Source organism: Annulohypoxylon maeteangense (genome assembly GCF_022496945.1).
Source record: "Annulohypoxylon maeteangense strain CBS 123835 unplaced genomic scaffold GGS22scaffold_31, whole genome shotgun sequence".
Taxonomy (NCBI): Eukaryota; Fungi; Ascomycota; class Sordariomycetes; order Xylariales; family Hypoxylaceae; genus Annulohypoxylon; species Annulohypoxylon maeteangense.
In genome coordinates, this window is record NW_025953278.1 from 203,808 (window position 1) to 222,360 (window position 18,553).

Consider the following 18,553-nt stretch of genomic DNA (forward strand, 5'->3'; position numbering starts at 1 on the left):
GCCGCGCGAATCGGATTTTGATTTGAAGAAATCGGGAAAGCAACGAGATTTTAGCGTAGTTCTAGAATAGGTCGGATGCATCTACGGTGAACGGCCTACATAGTAGGTACATAGTAGTTCGTAATCCCTTGTCAGCTTGCTTACTTGCATTTAAAGCTATTGATTATAGAGGTAGGCACTGATCATCTGTAGGTACCTACTTATAGGTGCTCATAACAGTTTAGAAAGTTTGTATTAGTAGGTGCTTCGTGTCCACCGGACTTTTAAGGTTACTCCCCAACTCCATACATGTAGGTACCTATGTAAGCGTGGGTGCCAACTACCTAGTAGGTACCTAGTACAGAATATATACTAGCCACATCCAGGCTTACCCCTCTTTCACTTCCATTTCAATATTACACATACAGTACACGATAGGTGCAGCACGAAGTACAGCGTATCTTACAGCATACCACCCGGATTAACCTAATTTATCTCCAGGGCTACCATATCTTTTCCTGGGTACCTAGAAGCATGTTGCACCATCTCATTATTATGCGCCTCTTTACTATATATAGTAGATTGGCTTGCGCAGCTATTGTGCGGACTTCGTGGGTAGAATCCTTCAAGCATCTTTCTAATAGCTCTTCTACTCTAACCTTTATTATCCTATTCGATTATACCAGGTCTTACATATCCCCGAAACTTCGCCGTTGAAGCAAGGCGTTCCGAGCCAAATGGTTTCTGCGAAGAACTATTGTGTTGTAGAAACTACGAGCCATGGTGGATAGACGTACGTACCTACCTATCCTAACCGAAGACCTGCAAGTACATAGATAATTACATAGTATGAGTGAAACTTTAGCCGAGGCAACTGAGCGTGTTAACTATTCTTGCCACTTAGAGGGTAACGTTGGCGTGTTTTAAGACCTAATGTTGGACCATTAACTCTATTACCTATAGACCTCATCACTCTTCCTATTAGACGCTGTGACGAAGCAGATAGCATCATTTCTAGGTAGGCATGTGGACAAAAGAGACTTATATACCTAGGTAGGTATTCTTCACTTATACTGGCATTTTCCAGAAGCCTTCTATTAAAACGTTCTTTACCTATTCAGATACAAAGTCCTCATCTCCGACTTGAAGAGATATTGTCACTCCATTTACTACTTACTTATCCTTCCCAAAGGATCATACCCCTATATGTTGCCACCGATCTGTTGCTTAGATTTGGTTTGGTACAAGACACTCGTAGAAGATGCTAGGCTTGATCCCCAGTAAGTGCTTTGCTTTGGTTTCTTCGTCTCCATTGGTACACACGACGAATCCACGATGAGATAAGGTTACCCCCCCAAGCATCTCTATTTCTCTAAAAGTGATAACAGGACTTAGACTGCAAATTGGCAACACGGTCTTTGCCAACGCCCCCTTATTTTCCTCGGTAAAGTCGATTTTACGATGATTATTAGTAGCATCCACGCACGTGAGCGCGGCAACTGCCGTATTTGCGAATTGCTCAAGATATTCAGCCGTAGGGTTCGTCGGAATGTCGTAAAAATTGAGTGCGGGCTGCTGTACCGTGAGGGCCGTTCGCTCCTGGAGGCTCATCGCAGGTCTGATGATATCTGAAAGCACGCGCTGATACGTTTCGACATCAGGGTGTAAGAAGGAAAAGAGCTGCTCAAGATCTGTTGCCAATTCCGTTTCTCGAGTCTCACGCGCCTGTGGGTAGTCTGGATGGGCTACTATGCTTGCGTAGGTCAACTGATACCATCGTCTTTGCTCCAGCACGGATCGCTTGGGATTATCTACCCTCTCTAGGAAAAAAGCATCGAACAATTCTTCCACGTTTGGGAAAATTCCCGATAAATCCCTAGAAAAGATTTCAAGGTGTAACCATCGCGTAACCGCAGCTTGAATTACTAGCGTACCGTTCGGGTCGTATCGAGATAGCCTGACAATATCCGGGAATCTTCTCATCCATTCTGTCGCCTTAGATCTCGTCGCGGAAACTTTGTTACGCGGTGTACCATCTCCATATGTCTTCATCCAATCGCTGGCCAGTCTGAAAATATTGCCTTCTATTTTATCGAATGACTGAGGGTGTTGATGAGCGAAGCATACTATTAACGCGCCGAGTTTTAGCTTACCTGCGAAAACCTAGGTCCATCAACTTCAGGATTTACTTTAGCCGCCACCCTGTGTATAAGATTATGTAATCCCGCAAGTTCTTGTGCGGAATTTGTATCGAGGATACGTGCATCTTTGTCGGGTAGATGGTCAAGAAGTCTCCGAAGATCCTCAGACTTCTTCCATAGAGCTTGATTTTCCCTTTCCAGCTGTAGTCTTGTTTTCCCACTCGTAGTATAAATGGGCTGCCCATCGGTAAGGCGTTTATCAGCCATTTGTAATAATGATATCTATTAATTCGGCGATTCGTTCCTACACGTATGATACTTGTCGAAAGAGTGATGAGCTCCAAATTTATTTTGTGTGAGGTGGTTTATAAAAAAAAAACCAGCGACGACCAGGAATGTTACAGCCCCTTTATTGGAAAATCCAATGTGGCACTCCATCGCACATCATATAGAGAACAAAGACATGCGCATCTGATTTGTGTAAATACTGTTTTCGTCTCAATATATTATGTTTGCTTTGTTTGATCTTAAACGTTCACAATTATTGAAGATGGAACAAAAAAACGCGTCTCTCTATGTGTATTGTGTTTCAAGCCGATCTAATTGGCGTAAACGTGCTATAGAAGTGCTACTTACCTAATGCAATATCAAACATACGGTACAAACATGCCTATTGATTCATTGCGGCGGTATACTTGGTTATTTATTTTGACGAGGCAAGGAGTCACATGAGACAGTCCATCTTATACATAGGTGGTATATGACTCCCCAAACTTCCAGTCTTGAAGACTCCTTTGCCATAGGTACCAAGATATCATTCACATGCAAAAGTTGGTGAATAGGTACCTAGTTTGTATAGGTAGGGAAATGTTCGGTTCTGGGAGAATTTATGGTAGAAACATGCAAGGTTAATGGTTAGGTACCTACATTATAATGAGAAGCATTAGCAACGAATCCCAAAATTTAATCCTATAGGAGGTCGATAACTTGTTATCTACCTTACTAGGTATGTAGGTACCCCTATTGATACAACCTTATACTAACCTCGGAACTCACCTGGCAGTCTTGAATAATAAAATTAGAAAGCTGGAGACTACAACATAGGTAGGTACTAATGCTGTGACTGAAGAATTAAGTTGGCCTAGCCCCTTATATTGAATGCCGTGAGGCTTTTTGGAAGCTCCACGGCTTATATGAACTTATATGAATATGCCCCAGCTGCTGAGCCGGCTATGCCAAGTCGCCTAAGACAAACACGCCCATGGCTTAATGGCGAGAACATTTGAGCCGCCAAACCCACATCAAGTTTATTTAATATTTAAGGTTGAATTTACCCCGAATCTGCTGAGTGTTGTTCTAATTATTCCTACTAAGGGAAGCCGGGCAGCTTCATGAAATTACTGGCTGTTGCCATATCAGGCTATTTTACCCCCATCCCCATCCCCTTCACCATGCACCCCAGACTAATCCCGAGTCGCTTTTCTCGGTATGGTACGAGTCAGAAGTGCTCTGCTTACGCGCGCGGTCCAGCTAGCCGCACCGGTCAGCATGCTGCCCATCCCCCCGCGGTAGCTATTTAAAGGAATAGCTAGGATGAGGGGTCAAATCGCAGTATTGGGGTAGAGGTAGTAATAAGCCAAGTGTCTCTTCTTTCTCGAAGCGTGTCTCGTGCGTGTGCTTTTTATCTAGTCCTCTCCCATTACTTGAAGCTGCAACCGCGATACCTACCTATCTCCTAAGCTCGTCCAACGGGAACTAATAGAAGAGATGCGGTGTTCTGTAGCTATTCTTCCGGTCTTATCTGCAGCGATATCTGTCGTTGCTGGAGCTCCAAGCCCAGGGGAAGATGGAAAATATACTATATCTTCGATGGGAATAACAGCAAAGGTCGGGCGGTGAAGCCTCGAAGGGAAGTGGATGGACACGCTAACGCTTGCGCGCTTTAGTTCATCCCGTACGGCGCTACGCTCACAAACCTGTTCGTCAAGGATAAAAACGGAGAGGACGTCGACGTGGTACTTGGATACGACGACGTTGATTACTATCGTGAGTATACCCCCTTTCGTAGATCCCATGCGCTCCTGGCTGCCAGAGAAATACCTAACCCCAGGATTCTAGCGGAGGATCCAGGGCATCCGGTGTACAACAGCATTCCTGGCCGCTATGTCAACCGCATCGGGAAAGGCAAGTATACGATCGATAATACGACGTATACAACGCAGATCAATGACGGGAGCAACACTTTGCACAGTGGTACGAATAATTGGTCGTATCGTGTGTGGAATGTGAGCGCTGCAACTAAGGACTCTATCACCTTCACCGTCCGGGATGCTTCGAACTCATCTCAGGGCATGCTGGGCCTCGTTAAGGGCCAAGTTACGTACAGCGTTAGTAAAAGCACGTGGAAGATCACGATGGAAGCGACGTCGCCCGAGGCCAAGACCCGTACGTTATCGTTCATAAAGTACCTTGGTTGCATACCTTGCTGACTTGAGATCTCAAATGGCAAAGCTCTCATGCTGACCCACCATACCTACTTCAACTTGGATGCGTACAAGAACCCCGACACGTTGAAGATCTGGAATCACACGCTATACCTACCTTACTCGAAGCGATATCTAGTGGCGGATGATGGGGCGCTACCCACTGGTAAAATCGCCACGGCGGAACCTAACAGCATCAACGATTTTGCGAGCCGTCCCGGCCTATTCTTAGGCCATGCGCGAGGCGACTCCAGGTTCTCGGGTAACTGCGGCGGCGGCGGTGCCTGTGAGGGCTACAACGGCTACTTCCTGATCGACGATGCGCCCGAGGATGCCGCTGTCGTTCAGCTGGCCAGTGGATTTTCCGGCATCACTGCCGACCTGCGGACAGATCAGTCTGGAGTGGTGGTTTACTCGTGCAATTGGATGGATGGGACTGCCGACCTCAAGAGCACACAGGGCACGAAGGACAACCGCAAGGTAGTAAGGAGCTCTTGTGTTGCTATTGAGGCACAAGATTATGTCGACGGCATCAATCAGTAAGAGCCCCCATGCTCTTATGTCTTGCCTTTTCAGTCGCGTTTAAGTCTTCAGATCCAAAGGCGAAAGAATAGGCATTGAGCCGTGCATAATGCGAGAGCTAACATGAGATAAACACAGTCCCGAATGGGGACGTGTTGACAAGCAGATTACCGGACCAGGCCAGACATACTCGTGGGAGAGCTCTTGGACATTCGGAAACCTTTGAAGTAAAGGGTAGAATTGCGCAACTCCTAGATCAGAGTAAAGACCGGTCTGCGCGTGCGACGCGTCTTATTGGCGGTATCTGCTAGAAAAGGAGCCGATCGCGTTCTTAGTCGTACATACCTAGTAGGTTATAATTTGATTTGACAGATACGATAACCTTGAATGTTTCTTGGCGTAGCTTAAGGTTCTAGTGACGCAATACTCGGAGTCACGAGGCGTATTTCTTCCCTTGGATGTGATGCTGAGAACTCCAAAGTCACTCATCCAAGATTTGAATGCACTTTGACATCAGAATAAGGCCATGCTTGAAGCCCAGACCTGTCTGCCTGTGTGACGGATGCGTGTTTCCCGTTGGGGCATACATATGCCTTTTTGTTCTCTTTTCTTCCCTTTTCTAGAGGCATCCATGGATGGTGTCGACGAGGCGACTTGGCGTTGACGTATTTTGGGCAGGTACCTAGGTAGGTAAGCATCCGACTATTAATTAGATGCTTTGATGCTTAGTTGAGTACCAGGTGGGGATGCAGCTGGAGGCAAGATAGATCTTAATAGGCATCCATTGCGGTAGCTAGCTAGCGCGTCCGCCTTATGATCTGCCTGAATTGCGATTTTCTCACCCGCTTCTCCACTACCAAGTAGGGTAGGTAGGTACCTATAATTGATTGGCTGCGAGAAATGCTATCGGAGGAAGAGCCGGAGGAGTAGGATCCCACATCGAATGTTTTGCGCGCGCATGCTTTTGCGATTGCGGAGCATCGCAATTAAGAAATCCATCCCTTTTCCCCATCCCACAAATTTAGGGGTCTTTTTTTACCCTGCATAAGCTTGTCATCAAGCGTCCAGGGGGTGTTTCCCTCGTCGTGTCGATGACGTAGTCACTTCGACAATTAAGAGGGAAAAATCAAACACCAATCTTGTGTCTCATTTGAATTTTATCAAATCGCCTCTACATTCATTAGTCTCTTTTTGACTTAGGTCATTCACGCCCACACAGCATTGATTCTAGACTCGGGAGCTGAAGTTTACCTAGGTACGATATCCGGCTAAGTAAAACCCAATGCCAGCAATGTGTGTCTTTGTATCCTAGTCTGATTGTTAACTTCATGGCTGCGGCTTACCCCTACGTCATCCCTTTGGAGTAGTGAAAATAGTGGCCTGTTGTGGCGTTCTGAATGATTCGACGTCATTTCCTTTCGGTGAGCTTCAATTCTTCGGATTTCTTCGAAGTGGCTCGCTGTCGTTTTGTGGGGGTTTCTTATAGGACGGCGTCCAAGTGATCATAACGAAGAGAAGCCGCTATCGATTCTGACTAAATACTCATAGACCGTAGTAGTAGCTATGGACTCATAGAACCAATATTCTAGTGAAAATAGGGACATGATCACCCTAGGGTCATGGTCACGAGCACTGAGCCGCTAGGTACTTGAGGGGGAAGAGCCCGGATTATGATGCTATTCATGAGAATGAGGATCCTAGTTTGCCCGATCGGCCTTTCTCATACGTAGCAATTCACTCCTACCAGCATGTTAAGATTCGAACGAGGGAGAAGAAATCAGCCCATATTCAAAAAGTTGGTTGGGTTGAGTTGCTGACTTAGCTCTCGAAACGGGAATGGGATCAGCGCCGCCTGTGGGGGCTAGAGTAACTCTGAATCTGGACCCTGAGCAGAAGCTTTCGGTAGCATATCAGCCTCAACTTCTAACCATTCATAGTCGTCCGCTATGAATCCTACCAAGGTATACTAAGTCCGTCCGAGCTAGATGCAGGCGACGAACTTGGGGAGATCAGGATGACATCATATAATTCCCCGAAAGCATACTAGACCCGTCAAAAGATGGCGTTTCCTTATCCTAGCGAACCATGGCCCCGAGTTTTCGTGTCGTGGGGGTTGAGACCAAGTCGGATCGTGGATTTTGGACTATGGACTGTGGAATTACCACGAGGTATACCACGCGGTCAAACTGGGCAGTTACGGTGAATAGGCGGGACGGCTTCTATTCCGTGCCTTGGAGATTCTTTACATAAATCTTGGTTTAGCCCATGGTTTTGACCATCTTTAATTTCTCCTCTGCTGATCTAGAGCGAAGCTCAAATAAGCTATTCGGTTTATCGTATTGTCGTCGCTTTTATTCCGTCCTCGTTTTATTGTTGTTGTTGTTGTTGAAAAAAAAAAAGGCTTAAAAAGCCTTCACGAAACACAAAACCCCTCCAAAGCACTTTATCTACCTAGTAGGTACATATCTACCCCACGATTATTCCCATCCACAGGGTACTTAGGTACCTAGTAGGTACCTGCCCCTACCCACGTTGCTAGCGGATGCAGCCGAGCGCTAAACGAGGCCAAAACCAGATCGCTGGAAAAGCCAGTTAGCTTTAAGGTTCCAAGGTTTCCCGATTGGTCTTCAACCTTTGAAATGGCAAGCAACGGCCAAGTCGACGGTTCAGCTCGTGCTGTCCAGTATTTAAAGTCAGTACCGTTACCAACACCTATCCCTTGAACCGGTTCTACTCTTTACCTACAGTAACTACCTACATACAAGAATTGCACGTGTATCTACCATTACTAATGGAATGCCAATCGGTATAGTCAAGCAGATGTCGGCTCCGAAGTAGTTCAGAGACCAAAGATTAATGTCCCCGTTGATGTTAGCTACAACTTGGATCGATTTCTGAACCCGCATCTCCACGCTGAGGACCGATACCTGAGACCACTGCAGAGCCCAGCCCCACTCACTGAAGAGGAGTCCCGCATGCGCATGACTGCAATTCTGAATTCCATGACGTTAGACCTGTTATCGAAGCAGAATTGATGGAGTGCGAGTTGCTTTCTTGGCTGCACTGCGTATTTTCTCTCTCTCTCTCTCTCTCTCTCTCTCTCTCTCTCTTTTTAATTTTTTAAACTATCTATTGTCTATATAAGCATTATGATGATTAGGATGAGAGTATGATGATTTATGGATAGGTTGGTTTCGTGTCTATTTCATTTTTAGCATTGTTAGCGTGAGGGAATTGCATTGGCTTGGGGGTTTAGTTGCATATTAGTTTGTACTTGGGTACCTAGTAGTACCTATTTAAGCTTTGCTTAAAGTTATTGTACATGCATATTCCTAAAGAATGCACGATGTATTTACTAGGTATCGTTCTTTTATCCTACGGCATCTATGGACGTTTCATTTCTCAGTGGCGGACCATATTTAGAAACTTCAGTAAATCATTCGAGCCTGTGAAATCTGATTTACGCCGATTCTAACCTCGAACCTACTACCTACTAGGTAGGCAGATAGGTACCAGGTACTCCCGCTATGCCCGCTGTGGCTTTCCTTTTTCTGATTTTCCTTTTCTTTTTTGGATTCACAAGGTAATTGTAATTTGGTATGGTGCGATGCATTTGAACATATTGAAGTTTTTCCGGTAGAGGTCTGACTGTGGAGCGAAACAGACATGTTACAGTGTAACAATATGAACATGCTTCAGTATTTCAATGATATTATCCTCCCAATTTATACCAACCGAAGGCAAGGCTATGAACAGCACACACGTGTTCTATCTAAGATTCTAATCACCCTACCTATTCATCCGCCAAGATAAAGGATATTGAATCGTTTTGATACATTAGGTACCTGGGTGATAAAGTATATATAGGTCGTGGCAGCTCCAACTGAAAATAACACAAACAAGCATCCTGCTAACAACGCTATCCTCACCACTGAAACATGGAGAATAAAATTACTTTCATTACCTGGGAAATGCTGGAGGGACCTAAACAGAGGATTAAATCACCAGGCTTAGGGCCTAATGGAGGTCAGATGAACAATCTCGATAATGATTATCTTCAACCAGGAAGCGATCTTACTGCCGAAGAGGTAGCCATCAGCTTATCTCGTCTTGAACTCTGAACTGAGGGCGGTTATGAATCGCCGGAAATTTTCTTACTATGGGGGCTCTGGTACTCCTTCTTCTGCTATTCACAACATATTCCGTACGACGATATTGCTCAGGATAAGTTGGTGAAGGTGATCCAGGAACTATAGTGGCTGCCTGATACTGAGATTACCGTGTGGGGAGTAAGTTAAGCTATATTTGTTCCTATCTCTACCTACCTAGAGTTAGGTATGTACCATAGATACCTACTTAATTAGAGATTTAGGCTAACCAATTTACTAGGATCGCCTCTGGAAAGATCTTCCCGTTATACATGCTGCTTTCAGGGAATTCGGAAACATTTCAGATTTCCGCTTTGAGAGTGCCCATGTAGAGTTAAACAAGGAGTGGGTACGGCTTCAAGCCTTGGGGGCCAGGCTTGCGAGTGCCCGTATATTCCACCATGAACCTCGCTCGATATGGCGTTGCGCGGCGGATTGGAAGAGAAGTACCCGCCTCATAGAATTGTGCTAGATAGAGAATTGTTGGCAGCTGCGGCAATAATCGAATATGCCGGCCAGTTCATGATCGAAGATGTGGTTGCTATCCATGCCCGGCAGCTACTACTGATGTAAACGACCGTTCTCTCATACCTGGCCCACTATTCAATGGCACAACTGCGTTAACGCTCGATAGGTGGCTATTTTTGGAGAAGAGATTCCCAGAAGAGGCAGCAGGAGCGAAAACTAGCGAGGCTACCCAGGGAGATGGCCCTGTGTGCTGCGAAATTGATAAAAAATTGGCGTGAAACAAGACTGCCGTAAGATTGAAGAGGTCGGCAAACTGAGATGTAGCAAGTATACCTACCTAGGTACCTAGTACTTACCTGGCGGGCCAGGTAATATTCCTACCTTACTGAGGACTACCTACTAGGTAGTTAATACCTTAAAGATAAAGTTATATACTGATGTTTAAAGGCCCCCGGGTATGGCATTATCTTTGTGATCCAAATATTTATAAAGGCCAATGGGATGGTAAGTTTTATCATGTTTGCGATTTAAAAACCATATTTATTAAGACTTCTAATAGTCTTATACTTGGAACCCAAACTCCTGTCTTGGTAGGTACTAATAGATAAGGTGGATCGTGTAGAGCCTCGATAATATATCAGCTAGGAGCCACTGACCTAGTATATTTGGCGGGGGGTACGGGCTGGGGGGTATGTGTGATGCTGCACGGACATGCGTTTTAACACTACCTAGGTATCTAGGATACGTAGATAGTCAAATCATACCTATCGATTCACTTGCAAACTTCTGATTTATCAATGCTAGGCGTGTGGAGGTTCATTGTACCTTAGCTGCGTCGCATGTGTTCATTTTAGAAGGTCAATTATATGTCGACGCATAACGACCTGTTTAAATTGACCAGAGCATCAGATTTCAGGTAGGCATTCGGACTTCAGCGGTACTTCGTACAAGCCACGATATCCTATGATCATCTAGATCGTTTAAGATCTATCATGGGGAGCACAATAACTAAGTTGGTCTAGGCGGCTTGGCATTAGACTAGTGTCGATCGACATATGCAGCTTGAAGGCTAAGAATATTTGGTGGACGACGGTCAATGTTAACTAATAGTGAAATTTAGTTGCCCGATCAGATATCCTCCGAGGATACGCTACCTGGGTATGCTAATGATGAGAATGGTGTGAAAGAAGACATGCTATGTAGGTCGACAGTATATGTGTCGACATTGTGGCCCTATGGGGCTATTATTGATGTGACGAGCCAGAAGCCCACGCCATTCATTACAACTATTTTCAAAATGGTATAAATGCAAACCATACCATGAACGTGCAAAAGCCATACAATAGCTTCTTCTTTAAAGGCAACCCCCCCAGAAAGATACTCCTCGGATCATAGCCGCAGTTGAGCAACGTGTAGCCGACCATGTCTAGAAGACGGAATATCCTATAGAGGATACGTATTTAGTATCACATCGATAGTTATCATGGTAGAGCGTCCCACGGATAAACTTACAAGTTGATTAAAAATACGCCAAACCCGAATTTGGGCAGCGGACCGCCTTGGGTGGTCTCGGATATAACGGTTTCGCGCGCGGTATAAGTAACAGGGGGGATGCGGATAAACGTGATTATCAGCTCTGAGGCGAGTGCGCGCGTGTATGTCTGCTCATTCGTCGTCCCTACACGAACCACAAAAATGCAGAGAGCCAATATCGCTAGGCCGAAGTCGATCTAGAAAAAGCCGTAACCGTCAGAACGCCGACGTGAGTAGAAGTGAAAGGAAGATAGGAGCCCGTACGCTTGCAGGTATCAAGACCGTCGACGAATTCCGGAACATGGTCCAGGCCAGCACGGCAGCCAGCATCCCGAGACCGAATTGTATGATGGCCATTATTAGCCACGAGACGACGACGACGACCCGCCTCACCCTACAGGGGGCATGCATCTGCTTGATCCTGCTATTTGAGGCGCCGCTGTGGACCGGCCAGGTGCAGAAGTGACATATGTAGCCGTAGTCGCCGTTGGCCATCTCAACCAGTGGCCAGTGCTTACGTTGGTTCTCGAGACTCAAGCGATCACGCCAGCATCGAAAACAGATTGACCGCCACGTAAGTTCTGACAGCGTCGTATCTACGATAAGACGATCTAGTCCCGGCATACATAGACACTCAGTGCAGCACCCATGCAGGGCCGGATCGGGGCGACCGTTGCTAGCAGTGAACTGCCTGCGGACGACATCAGCAGTGATGACTTGGCGGTACAACGGGTAAGTCTGTCGCAGTGTGACTAAGCTAGATAAATCTAGGTGAGAAAGGATGAGGTACTGAAGTTCGAGAGGCAGGGAGTCCAGCCCTGCCTCGCCTTCAGCCCTCCCAGCCCTCCTCCTCGGCGGCGTACGGTGATGGAAGCTACGCCGCGTGTCATGAGCTTGCCTGGCGGCCGAGTTGCTGCCGTTGCTGCTGTTGTTGACGGTGGTGAGCTCGAAGCTGTTAGAAGAGCTGCTACTGCTCATCATGCGCGCGTTGGACGTGGACGGCGTAGCTGGAGTAGCTGTAGCTGGCGCTGGAATGGAAAAGAGAGTTGTTCAATCATGGAATGAATGAAGGGCTCGTCATCTTCCGCCCGACTTCTCCTTTGAAAGACAGAAGTATGTAAAAGTGGTCGAAAGTCGATCGTCCAATGCGACCGTTTTCCTGAATGCCAAGTATGACGGTTGAAGAATTTCCCTGGACTTTGATCGGTTTTCCGGCACACAAGACAACGCGCTAACCCGGCTGTCCGGCACAGGCCGAGACCGTGCACTGAACCGTACAAATTGGACAGTACTAGACAGTCATACACACGGTATTGAGTTTGTATATCTACTTACCTAGGCAGTTGGACAGTTGGGGGATAGAAGAAGAACGTTAAACGATTGAAACAATTAGTTAGAAGAGATTAAGTAAGGAAATCTCTCAATTACTTGAACAAACGCATACGGAAAATATGATGGTCCATATAACTTGGACTATTTTATAAGGCACATTAGAAAAGTCTTGGAAAAAACACGATCCGTCCAGTCATATGCAATTTTAATATTTTCTCATATCCATACTAATCTTGGAACAAGAAGTACCTAAGTACTTCCTAACGGAAAACGGGAAACCCCAGCACGTAAACCGACGCACAGACCAAAGAGAGAAAGCTTGGGAAACTTCGCAGGGCTGTTCATCACATGTAAGGTCTAACTTAAAACTACGGTGATCTCGCATGACAGTTCGACGCGAGTACTGTTTAGGAAAGGACTAATTGACGTTGCTGATGTTGTTGACGTGACTAAGAAGTTTGGATGAAGTGTAAAAAATACAACCTTGAACCTATCTATTACCTACTAGGTATTCAAGAATAGAAAAGGCGGGCAACAACAACGCAACGTGAATGCATTTCCAACTTTGATCCCATCCTATCCTCATGCAGGTCAACTCGGAGCCTACATCTTCTTACCATTCTTGACCCCTTATGCTACTCTTTCCCCAATTTCCATAGGGTCATCTTACATAATGTTGTCGCGATCTCTGGTTTTATCACTAGCGTGAGCAGCTCCTCGGTACCTACTTATGTAGGTAGTACATACATACCTGACCAAGGCGTTTTAGATCGGAGGAATAGAGGTACGGTTGCCCGATGCTTTGAATATCTCGCATTTCATAATCAGCGGACTATCCATTTCGACAACTTGGAACTATTACCGGGTGAACATGTAACATCCGATTACAATGTTGGATTACATACCGTGGACCCTACTAGGTAGCACACAGTTGGCTTACTACTATCTATGCCGTGTGCAACGAAAACCGACCTGCCCATTCAGTTGCCGTAACCCCTGCTCTCTTCCCATGCCGAGTTGTCCGAGCTGGGGCAGTCTGCAGCCAGCCGAGACATTTCGGATATGGATCCCACTATTTCCCTCCCCGAGCACGTCGAGTTAAGCTTCTGCTTTACCGATAACAGCGGGCATATTGTTATCCAACTCCGGGGAAACCTTCGTATTAATTGGTGTATTCCTAGGAATTTTTCGAAATTGTGTATTGTGACGTGGACTATGGTGCAACATATAATTGCTACGGCATTTTGTCGCCACGATAATCGCCCCTCCTTTTACTAGGTGCCTTCTTACCGGCACTGTTGGCCATCTCTATGGCGAGGCACTCGTCGGTCTCATTTCGTTAAAGACCAAGAATACTCACATAATTCTATTCACAGATATATTCCGAGTAAAAGGGTTTTATAACGTGTTATGGTAAATTACCTACGTATGATCACGTTTTCAAGATAGTGGGGGGTCCACGCACCTGTTAACGGCGGCTAAAAGGGCCTAGATCGATATTCGCGCTGAGTGGCGTTTAGGTACACGGGATTAGGCGTTGTTTAGTTGGCTACCGGAAGTTCCCTTAGTCGGGAGAAGAGCCTCAAATGTCTTGTTCGCGCCTCAATCTTTTCAAATGTGCGATCCAATTTCTCTCATGGATTACTAGGTAGTGCAATGGGAGGGGTTCGTATGCTAAGCCGCATAGGTACTAGGTGCTAGGTACCTAGTACCCTACATCATGTAACATTTTGAAGGGCAATGAATTTCAATTGTCGCAGCTGCTATAGAGGAAATGCTAGAAAATACATACCATGAGGATCCATGGATAGGTATGCGTCTCTTTACCTAGTACCTAGTTAAGTAGGACCTAGGTATCGAATATGCTGTAACAGTTAGGGAGGCGCCGCCATTTCATCTTAATGAAGTCATCTTGATGACCGAAACAAATTTAATCAAACTAATCATTACTTAGTGAAGTTCTAAACGTATTTTATGGGATTCGGAGCCCAGGCTGATGTCAATTCTAAGAATCTTTAGCAAAGAGATCTTACGTACGATATTGCAGAATAGGTATCTACCTAGGTACAAAAATTATATTTCTTCGGCATCAGATCCGGCGCGATTTTTTGCTGAGGCAGGTATCGAGGTACCTAGTATAGCACTTAACAAGCCACATCGCACATTAGCCACAATGCGGCAAAATGATACAAATATATCCAATCCCCAATTAATCAATTGATTCAATCCTCTATCGGGTCAACACAACGACTGTAATCTTACATTTTCGTAAGATGTGAAATAAAATCAATTTAACCTCTAGCTATGCTCTAAGTTAATTGGTAAACGATAATGGCCGATGAGCTATTCTTATGATATCTTAGGTACCAGCGACTCCGTCCCTTCTGTATTAACGATTGTCAATTTTGACTAAGTACCCTACTTACCTACGTATAAGCTAGCTAATAAATACCTAAGTAGGTAGCAAGTTTTAAGTATAACTTGGAAAGCGCGCAGGTTATCTCCTTCTCCTCCCCAAGGTCTTTGACGCTCAGAATGAGTACCTAGATATTTTGCAAAGTAGGCTTATTATCAATTAGCTCCTGCTCTCACAATTGATACCACGCCGACCATTTCCCGCCTGTTTAAAAGCTAGCGACTTGAAGATATCAGGAGCTAGCCTTCGTTAAAACCCGCCATCTTTTTCCAGCTTTAAGTGGTTTGTTAGGTCATGGTGCTCGCATACGTATCCAACATCACCGATAATGCCGGAATTAACGAAGTGTATAGGTTCCTAGGTTTTAGGTCCTGAGTTGGCTGGGTGATGATATCCCGCGAAGGCGCTTTAAAACCTGTCACTGACTGCGAATTATTAGCTTGCTTGGATATATCAACGATTGAATAGGCTGACTTAAAATTTTATTCTATCTCGGTTAACATTCGTCGAATACCTAGGTACCTAGGTAGGTAGGCTTATATTTATAACATCGCCATCTAACATCCTGGCATTACCAGTTGGTTAGTACTTGTGCCTTTATGATCGCATATACTTTCTCGCGACTGGAATGTAATTGAAGTGAAGAAGATATTCATTAAAGTAATTCAAACCTATTGTGTCACCAACTACGAGAAACCGCTGAATCTCTCGTATAACTTATTTAACAAAGGATAGGTTATCTAGAATTCTTAACTAAGAGATACCTCCTTATGTAAATATCTCGACAGTAGCAGTTGTGATCAAATAACTTCCAAGGTTAGTAACTCAATTATTTCTACTAATGATGTTTTGTTAATTCTAGGGAGTAACTACACCATTTCTAACTACTCGTCTCCATGACCCAACACGTAGGTCACTTGGAACACTAAATACATCTCAGATGGGATCTCTGTGTCCCCCTCCTCTAAGCGCTTCAATATCAGAGCCTTGGTCATGTATTAAATCCATGGATGCGCGGTACTTCCCAGACGGCAGTCTTACTGTACCATACCTAGTACCTACTGCAACTGCTTCATGCAGATCCATTTCTCGAGTCTGGATTTCCCAAGGAGTTCTCCATATCGCTTACCAAGTTCTCAAATGTGGCTACCCCATCAATATCTTCATCACGCTCAACACTGCTATTTATCAGAGTGAATAATTCATCGGGGGCAACATACATCCACATATCTATGCCCTGGGAAGCTTCACTGGGTCTCTTGCCCGGCGAGGTGTTGGATGACGAATGAAGTTCTTCGACCGTATGGTACTAGTGTTCGAATGTATTAGGTAGTACGTCTACCCATAAGGACGTGCTCGCCAAGTTTTCGGGAACTAATGTAGTAAGACAAGAAGATTGTGATGTTAGGGAAACTGATCCTGAAATTGGTGTTGGGGAATCAGTAGAATCTGGTGAATGTGAAGGGCATTCTAGAGTATAATGTGTGGGCGTAGTATTTTCTGTCTGATTTGCAGGTAGACCTGTTCTAGAAACTCGGTACAGCTGCTCGAGTATCTGAACCCGTTCTCAAACACGCTCACCTACCTATACTTGTTAGAATTACAAAATAAATTACAATAGCTTGAGGCTTGTGTGCTTACGGTAACGTCTTTGGGCTATTCGATTCTGGGCCTTCTTCCTCTCCTTCGCATCCCTGATATGCTCCCAGCTATTATCTTGTCTGTTTCTATCTCTTGGTTCAGCAGAAGGCATGTCAGCGCACATTTGTGTAAACGCAACTAACTAGAAAAAGATAGCTACTGCATATTCAAGTCATCGTATGATGTATTGGACAGAAGGAGGATAAGGCAGCCCCTCGACGAAAACTGCACAGAATCTCGAGATATGTAAGAAAAGCTTTAAGAATAGGTATTATTATAAATATATTTCGCCAAACTTTAACACTTATAATCATCGAAAACGGTATAAGGTTGCAAGGTTGCTTGGAATAGAACATTGGTCGGATATCAAAGTGTCTGCTTTTACGCGCCTCAGTCCTGTCGCCGACCTTAGGCAGATTAAGGGGTCGATGACGAGGAGAAGTGATTGAAATAAAGCGTTAATTGTAAACTTATCAAAATAACTTTTAGTATTATTTTCAACATTAAACTTTTATAACTATCATTGCGATGCAGTATATTATTAAAGCGAATACTTATTAAAACGGCGAGATTACTTACTTAGGGTGGTGAGAAGCAACGTGGAGTAGCAGGTAGGTATGGTAGGTACATATGTGTGCTGATTTTTGCCACTTACCTAGTATCTGGGTAGTGAATTCTGCGCGATTATTCGTACCTGTTGGTAATAATAGGGACTAGGTAGTACGTAAATTCCATAACACCCAGCATCGATGTTAAATGTCCTCTCCTTTGATAATGCTAGTCTACTGGAGTCTATGAGGACACCGTCTAGCCTGTAATATGGATTTTCACACATCGCATGATAAAGATGCAATTTATCGTATCCTGGCTTAAAATGGTGGTAATATGATAGGGCTCTATAATAAGAATTAGAAAATTTGTGAGCAAGCTACCTATGCTGAAGTTAGAACTTGCTCGAATGAGAGATCAAATGAAGAGCTCGATATTTTATTCAATGCTTATGGGTGGCGGAGTGCTTGTAAATACCCCGCACTTAGTGGACTCCAGTAGTAGTGGCACGATGCGCGAGTCTTGATTTTCGTACGCTGTAGTTACTGGCACCGCGAGTTTCCTAAGGATCTTCATACGTCACCTAAATGACCGAACTAATTCCCGGCATTCAAGCTTACGCGGTGTCGGAAGAAGCGCGTCTATTCAATATAACTGGTAATTCTACCGTTACTTAGATGTCCCTTGAACCTTTTCAAAGACTCCTCTCTGGAATTCCTCATGCAATTGGACAATCACAGGGTGTAATGGGGGTAGGATCTGGCAGATCGCAGTCCCGCAAATACCCGTATCGTGGTCAATAAACCATATAGTGCTTGGAACGCCGGCCCAGAACGTCGCCCCTTTTCCGAATCGACCACTCTGGGGCTCCTTGGATATCAACCCCGCAAAAGACCACGTCTTCCTGATCGACTCCGGAATATGCATCCCAAGAAAGGCTGTATGCGCGGGAGAGGATGCGATATACTCGTTAAAGGTCTGCTCAAGTTCCTCATCTAGTTGAGGGCAGAATAGTTCTTCGTAAGACTCTGGCTTAAGGACCTTAGCATCTCGTCGGGGAAGTGCGGAGACGAATGTGTAATATGCCTTCGCAGAGCAAAAGAGTCCCGCTCCCCCCAAGCAGTCTGTTCCTCCAAATAAGATATCGAAGGTGGGCAGATCTACAGCTGGTGGCTCGCCTTTCTCGTTCAGTGTGCTAATTGTGGCCATCCTGTCCTCCATACCCTGCTTCGTTCTGGGGTAGAAGCTAGGGTTAGGGTTAGGGTTAGGGTTAGGGTTAGGGTTAGGGTTAGGGTTAGGGTTAGGGTTAGGGTTAGGGTTAGGGTTAGGGTTAGGGTTAGG

At 45.1% G+C, this 18,553-nt stretch overlaps 5 protein-coding genes across 5 annotated transcripts; 2 read left to right on the plus strand and 3 right to left on the minus strand.

Moving 5' to 3' along the window:
- Positions 1 to 1,206: 1,206 nt before the first annotated feature.
- Positions 1,207 to 2,527, minus strand: GGS22DRAFT_198345 (uncharacterized protein; the record flags this gene model as incomplete). The annotated part of the gene is made up of 2 exons (XM_047966122.1): positions 2,133 to 2,527; positions 1,207 to 2,079 (listed from the first exon to the last, which is right to left on the minus strand). The coding sequence occupies exons 1-2, from the start codon at positions 2,385 to 2,387 to the stop codon at positions 1,207 to 1,209; spliced, it is 1,128 nt and encodes a 375-aa protein (XP_047813975.1). The 5' UTR covers positions 2,388 to 2,527.
- Positions 2,528 to 3,626: 1,099 nt separating this feature from the next.
- Positions 3,627 to 5,637, plus strand: GGS22DRAFT_100216 (galactose mutarotase-like protein). Its single transcript, XM_047957656.1, has 5 exons — positions 3,627 to 4,007; positions 4,067 to 4,166; positions 4,239 to 4,565; positions 4,632 to 5,142; positions 5,264 to 5,637. Exons 1-5 carry the CDS (start codon positions 3,888 to 3,890, stop codon positions 5,349 to 5,351), a joined length of 1,146 nt encoding a protein of 381 aa, XP_047813976.1. The 5' UTR covers positions 3,627 to 3,887; the 3' UTR covers positions 5,352 to 5,637.
- A 1,799-nt stretch (positions 5,638 to 7,436) lies between these two features.
- On the plus strand, positions 7,437 to 8,605 carry GGS22DRAFT_175979 (uncharacterized protein). The gene is made up of 3 exons (XM_047963346.1): positions 7,437 to 7,583; positions 7,701 to 7,817; positions 7,938 to 8,605. Exons 2-3 carry the CDS (start codon positions 7,765 to 7,767, stop codon positions 8,158 to 8,160), a joined length of 276 nt encoding a protein of 91 aa, XP_047813977.1. The 5' UTR covers positions 7,437 to 7,583; positions 7,701 to 7,764; the 3' UTR covers positions 8,161 to 8,605.
- Positions 8,606 to 10,737: 2,132 nt separating this feature from the next.
- GGS22DRAFT_175981 (uncharacterized protein) lies at positions 10,738 to 12,764 on the minus strand. Its single transcript, XM_047963347.1, has 3 exons — positions 11,539 to 12,764; positions 11,254 to 11,471; positions 10,738 to 11,184 (listed from the first exon to the last, which is right to left on the minus strand). Exons 1-3 carry the CDS (start codon positions 12,253 to 12,255, stop codon positions 11,034 to 11,036), a joined length of 1,086 nt encoding a protein of 361 aa, XP_047813978.1. The 5' UTR covers positions 12,256 to 12,764; the 3' UTR covers positions 10,738 to 11,033.
- Positions 12,765 to 17,804: 5,040 nt separating this feature from the next.
- Positions 17,805 to 18,163, minus strand: GGS22DRAFT_175982 (uncharacterized protein; the record flags this gene model as incomplete). The annotated part of the gene is made up of 1 exon (XM_047963348.1): positions 17,805 to 18,163. A coding segment is annotated over exon 1 (254 nt), but the record flags the coding sequence as incomplete, so codon positions are not given.
- Between the last annotated feature and the right edge of the window lie 390 nt (positions 18,164 to 18,553).